Source organism: Bos grunniens, chromosome X (assembly GCF_055505025.1).
Source record: "Bos grunniens cultivar Pamir isolate PY7600 chromosome X, Bosgru_T2T1.0, whole genome shotgun sequence".
Taxonomy (NCBI): Eukaryota; Metazoa; Chordata; class Mammalia; order Artiodactyla; family Bovidae; genus Bos; species Bos grunniens.
In genome coordinates, this window is record NC_141194.1 from 88691631 (window position 1) to 88697730 (window position 6100).

General features: G+C 49.3%; 1 protein-coding gene across 1 annotated transcript; it reads right to left on the reverse strand.

Moving 5' to 3' along the window:
- Nucleotides 1-287: 287 nt before the first annotated feature.
- On the reverse strand, nucleotides 288-3040 carry CLDN2 (claudin 2). The gene has a single exon (XM_086388765.1). The coding sequence runs from the start codon at nucleotides 2860-2862 to the stop codon at nucleotides 2170-2172; it is 693 nt and encodes a 230-aa protein (XP_086244891.1). The 5' UTR covers nucleotides 2863-3040; the 3' UTR covers nucleotides 288-2169.
- Between the last annotated feature and the right edge of the window lie 3060 nt (nucleotides 3041-6100).

The window sequence follows — 6100 nt, forward strand, 5'->3', positions numbered from 1 at the left end:
TAATGGTGGTTCAGAGATGAGTGGAATAAATATGTAAGCATTTAGCAAATAACTTAAAGGAAATAACTTGTAAGAAGGGAGGGTCCCTGGACATTATGAAAAGGTTAATGTTTCCCTAAGAAGGGGCAAGAACGTCCTGCTTTCTTAATGTCTCCAGTAAGGTCTAGAATTTTCTATTCACCTAGTGGGGAGAAAAACCAATTTTTATTCTACCCTCCCCTTCGCCCAGTTCCCTCAGTCACACCTGCCCTGTCTGAATTAATTAGAATTAATAAAACAGTTGTTCAATCAACAAGTGTTTATTGATCACCTACTATGTGCTCAGCACTCTTACAGATAGTCTGAGAAATATACACATGGCTAAGATATGGACCCTACCCTTCAAGAGTTTACAATGTACTTGTGAAATCGGTTACATACACATGGAAAGATAATTATCCATCAAAAATTGTGAATAATAAGCATCAAAGAGTGATTTTTTACATTGAGGGTTGGAGGATGGAGGAGTAGGAGAGGGACGGAGTGGTCAGAGGAGGCTCAGTGAAGGAGGCGGTGCCCAGTGACTTCTCCAAGCATGAGGAAGACTTGGCTAAGGGGAGAGGGCCTTCCCGCTTAGAAGAGGAGCTTAAATACAGGCAAGAACTGTGAAAGACATGTTACAATGACTGGACCCCTTCTGCTGGCGCTGAGGTTTGGGGCAGTGTACTGGAGTTTGTCAGAAGCTAGTCATGCTCAAGCCTATGGTTTGTTTGTGACTGTCACCCCACCTCCACCCCCAGGGGAAAGGGGGCATTTTGAAGTCTTGGAGCTGAAACTATCTGCCTGGGAATCCTCTACTCTTCCATCTCAACAAAAATCCCAGGCGGCAATTCAGCTGTCACTCAGATGAGGGCCACGGCACCTGGGTCAGGATGACTCCCTGCTGGAGCCCTTTGATGCCTTCTAGCAATTCCACCATGTCTGGTAAAGGATGATGGGGAGAACATGAAGGTGACTGACAGGGGGCCCACCTGGGGCTGTGGTCTTTCGGAGGTGCTGCTGTGCTCTGTGGGCAGACCCCGGGGGCCTGATCTCAGTCTTCAGGCTGCTTCTCCATTAAGCCTGAAGACTCTCCTGGGGGCTGCCCCTCTCTGGCCCAATAGAAACACTCATTGTAGTTCCCACCCGTGTCCACCCGTGCTCCCATGCTGTCACCCCCAGCCAAGGGCCATCTCTAAACCAAACCAGTTTCCTTTCCCTACAGAAACCATTGTGCAGGCCCTTTTGCCTGTTGTTAGCAGGACGCCAGGTCAGAGGGAGACAGGGGCTTCAGTGCAAGTTGTAGCTGTAGCTTTTGAGGGAGCTCCTTGGTACAGTCAGAGTCTGCCGCCGCCTTCAGTGCTCTGTCATATGTTCTTTCCTTGTGCTTTCCTCTCTCTGGAAGCTAAGTCCCTGGGCCGTGATTCTGGCCTTTTTTTTTTTTTTGGTCCTCAGCTTTGGTCCTTGTCCTCTCATCCTCCACCCCATTGCTTTCTGTTCCCTCAGTACAGTGGGGTGGCTTTATTTCAGTTCATACACATTCAGTTAGACACATTCAGTCTAGACATATGTAGTCATAAGAGTGGGATGGAGGAGGCTCCAGGGCCCATTACTGGCCAATCAGTTTGTTTGGAGGGAGGCTTGCAAAGGAGATTAGCGCCATGCCCATAGGAGCCACCACCCGTTTGCACCCACCCCCATCCCCCAGCAATGAGCTAAGAGCCAACCTCTGCAAGAGGAAGGGTCTTTGATCACAGAGAGGGTCAGTCAGTGGGACGTACTTAGTGGGCTTTTGGATGGACTCCCAGGTAAATCAAAGGGTAAAGGGGAGATGCTGGGGCCTGGCTTCTGGTGGGGGGTGGTTGGAGTTGAGGGTTGGGTATTTGAGGGCTGGGGTGGGGGTGGAGGGTGCCAAGATGAAGGAAACAGAAAGTCTGGCTTAGCAAGAGTCTTGACAGTTTAACCCGCATCCTGTCACACCAGCTCCTGTTTCTGCCTTTGTTTGATCCAGTGGCCAAAGTCAGTCTATCTTCAGCAGCACCTTCTGACACGATCCAGTGCCAATATCCCTCACCTGTGGGCCTGGGGGAGGGGGGTGTCCACTGGTGTTCACAGACCCAGCCACCACCCCCAGCTCTGGCCCCTGGTTCTTCACACATACCCCGTCAGGCTGTAGGAGTTAAACTCACTCTTGCCTTTGGGCGCTTGACCAGGCCTTGGAGAGCTCCTAGTGGCCAGGGGCTGGGCCTGGTAGGCATCGTAGTAGTTGGAGCGATTTCCCTGGGGTGAGCAGGAAAAGCAGAGGAAGATTCCAGCTATCAGGGAGAACAGGGAGGAAATAATGCCCAGGTAAAGAGCCTCTCCGATCTCAAATTTCATGCTGTCAGGCACCAGCGGGGAGTAGAAGTCTCGCAAGATCCCGTGAAGATTCCAGGCAACAGGAATGAAGCCCAGGAGGCCTCCAAGGATGAAGAAGACTCCGCCCACAACCGCCACTCTGTCTTTGGCTCGAGACTCCTGGAAGAAGACTGTGCATCTCATGCCCACCACAGAGACAATGCACGCCAAGGAGGACATGGCGCTGGATGTCACCATCATGGCCTGGGCAGCTTGGATGTCAGCGGGCAGGCCTAGCATGGTGCTGTAGATGTCACACTGGGTGATGCCTGTGCTGTGTGTTGCACACTCCATCCAGAGGCCCTTGGAGAAGCCAACCGCAGTCACAATGCTGGCACCAACATAGGAGCTTGTTCGCCAGCTGGGGAGCAGCATGGCAATCACGGTGCCCAACAGCCCCAGAAGGCCCAGGACGTAGCCCACAAGCTGGAGGCCAAGAGAGGCCATGGTAGACCTCTCAGCACACGCGGCTTCAGGGCAGGCTCCCTTGTCTGCTGGCTGTAGCTTTGGCTCCTTGGATCCCGGCCTCTAATCCCTCATTTCACAGTGTCTCTGCCAGGCTGACTTCTCTCCTCCTTACAAGTGTCTGTGGGTGGCCACAAGCAGGCTCAAGAAGGCATCTAGAAGACCTTAAAAAAATCCATAAACCAGATTAAATATTGACCAGAAGCTTATGAGAAACCAGAAAATGCTGGATGCCTTTTGACCTTTGTTATCTTTAGAAAAAACACATGAGAAACAAAGAAAAAAAAAACTTTGAAAGTGGAGCCAAAATGTCATCAGCTCCTGCGTAGGCACATGCTTTATATTGGCAGCCAGACAAAACCAGGAGCCAGACAGGTGGCTGCTTTCCGAGAAGGTGGCAATGGCAGGGTCGGTTATGGTGACTGTGTTAACTCCAGGTCACACTATCGGCTGGTTCCGTCTCCAAGGCCTGCTGTTTAATGCATTGCCCAGCAGCGGTGCCACAGGGCCCCTCAATTGTACCTTGGGGGCAAATTCCAAGGCAAAGGAGCAGGAAGAACAGACCCTAAGATATAACCTTGGACGCTAAGTTCTCAGAGGCCTCTTGACTCTACAGCAGCCTAGAGATCAGTGGTATAGCCCTGGGTCACCCTGTCCACGGTTAAAGTCGACTCCAGGGCAGGTTGGGACAGACAACAGGGCATCTGTCCACACTCTCAGAGTTCAAGTCCTCCCAGCCCTGCCCCAATCCTCCTCCACAGGCTAGCCTGAGGCCTCCCGTGTGTATCACACACCCAGACATTTCCTGTCTGCTCTCCTAATAGTTGTGCCACCATCCCCTAGGCCTCTCAGGAGATGTGGGAGGATTCAAGAGCGAAGGTTTTTCCAGGGCCTGAAGGGAGCCCTGACATTCCTGGGCTGTGTGTTAGGGGCACTAAGGTAGACAGAGGAAAAGGCAGCTGCTCCAGAATGGAGGACTTTGTAAGAGGAAGTCATCCAAGTCAATCCTTCAGAATCACAGAGCTGCTCAGAGTTTTCAAGTGTTCAAGGAGCGTCCCCCACCAGTGCCCCTGACTCTTACCAAGGTTCAAGACACTAAGGGTCAAGGGCACATCCTTGCTTCCATCCACCTCAAGACCCTCTGACCCACTTGTTTTTCAACCCACCAAAATCTGGCTGTTCAGTTTTAGCCTTATTCAAGACTGCTCCTTCTGTAATCATCTCTTAAATGTGAGTATTTGAAAGTCCATCCTTTCCTCAATCAACACTCTGTCCCTGAGCAAATGTATCCACCCCCATGATGCAACCTCCTACCCATCCTCTGGCACTCCCAATTCTGTGTTTCCAGCATAGGTCTTTCTCCTGAGCTTCAAGACTTCCAGACCAATCACCATCCAGTTGGAAATCTCATGGGCAGCTCAAATTTGACACGTTCAAAAGAGGCCTCATCACACACACCCCCACTGCATCCTTCCCCAAACAGTTCTTCCATGGGTTCACTGAATGATACCTATGATATCTATCTCCTTGCACCAGACCCAAATCCTAGAAGTGATTCTTGACACTTCTCTCACACATACCTGTCACCTTCTACTGTCACAGTCTCACCAATTCTTGTTGTTGCTCAGTCACTAAGTCCTGTTTGATTCTTTGTGATCCTATGGACTGCAGTATGCCAGGCTTCCCTGTCCTTCATTATCACCCAGTTTGCTCCAATTCATGTCCATTGAGTCAGTGATGCTATCTAACCATCTCATCCTCTGATATCCCTTTTTGCCTTCAGTCTTTTGGAGATCAGGGTCTTTTCCAATGAGTTGGCTCTTCACATCATGTGGCCAAAGTATTGGAGCTTCAGCTTCAGCAACAGTCCCTCCAATGAATAGTTGGGGTGGATTTCTTTTAGGATTGACTGGTTTGATCTCCTTGAAGTCCAAGGGACACTCAAGAGTCTTCTCCAGCACCACAGTTTGAAAGCATCAATATTTCAGTGCTCAGTCTTCAACTCTCACATCCATACACAGCTACTGGAAAAACCATAGCTTTGACTACATGGACCTTTGTCAGAAAAGTAATATCTCTTTTTTTTAATATGCTATCTAGGTGTGTCATGGGCTTCCCTTGTGACTCAAGACTTCCCTGGTGACTCAGACGGTTAAGCATCTGTCTACAATGTGGGAGACCCGGGTTTGATCCCTGGGTTGGGAAGATCCCCTGGAGAAGGAAATGGCAATCCACTCCAGTACTATTGCCTGGAAAATCCCATGGACAGAGGAGCCTGGTAGGCTACAGTCCATGGGGTCGCAAAGAGTCAGACACGACTGAGCGATTTTACTTTACTTTACTTTTCCTTGTGACTCAGCTGGTGAAGAATCCACCTGCAATGTGGGAGACCTGGGTTCGATCCCTGGGTTGGGAAGATCCCCTGGAGAAGGGAAAGGCTACGCACTCCAGTATTCTGGCCTAGAGAATTCCGTGGACTGAACAGTCCATGGGATCACAAAGAGTCCGACACACTCCTTGAGTGACTTTCACTTTCAGGTTTGTCATAGCTTTCCTTCCAAAGAGCAAGTGTCTTTTAATTTCATGGCTATAGTCACCGTCCACAGTGATTCCATAGCACCCTTCTCTCTATCCCCACTGCTACTTCCACAGTCCAGGGCTTCATCATTCTCTCTCCCATGGACTATAGCAATGACTTCCTAATTGGTCTTACTTCCGATCTTGCCTCCTCTAATTCATTCTCCATGCCGTTGCCAAGGTGATCTTTCAACATTAACCTGATCAAGTCTCTACTCTCCATACAACATTCCAGTGTCTCCCCATCCACTAAAGGATAAAGTTCAAACATGACTGGACTCTATGACTTGTCAAACTTTATCTCTTGCCATTGCCCTTCTCATGTTCTATGCTCTTGCTGAACTAAATTACTTTCTGTTCCTCAGTCATGTCCTGTTGTCTTTTGCTTCCAAGCCTCAGCTCAGACTGTTCCTACAATGCAGAATGCCTGGCATTCTTTCTCTCTGGTTAGCACGTTCTCATCCTTTAAGGCTCAACTCAGATGACTGTAGTCAAGGTCAAGTTCCCCTTCTCTGTGTTCTTATAGTATCTTGTATTTACTTACCTCCATCATAGTACAACTACTACTACTGATGATGATGATAAAATAGCAGCACTCATATCCTATGCAACCATTATAAACAGTTTATGCATCTTAATTCAC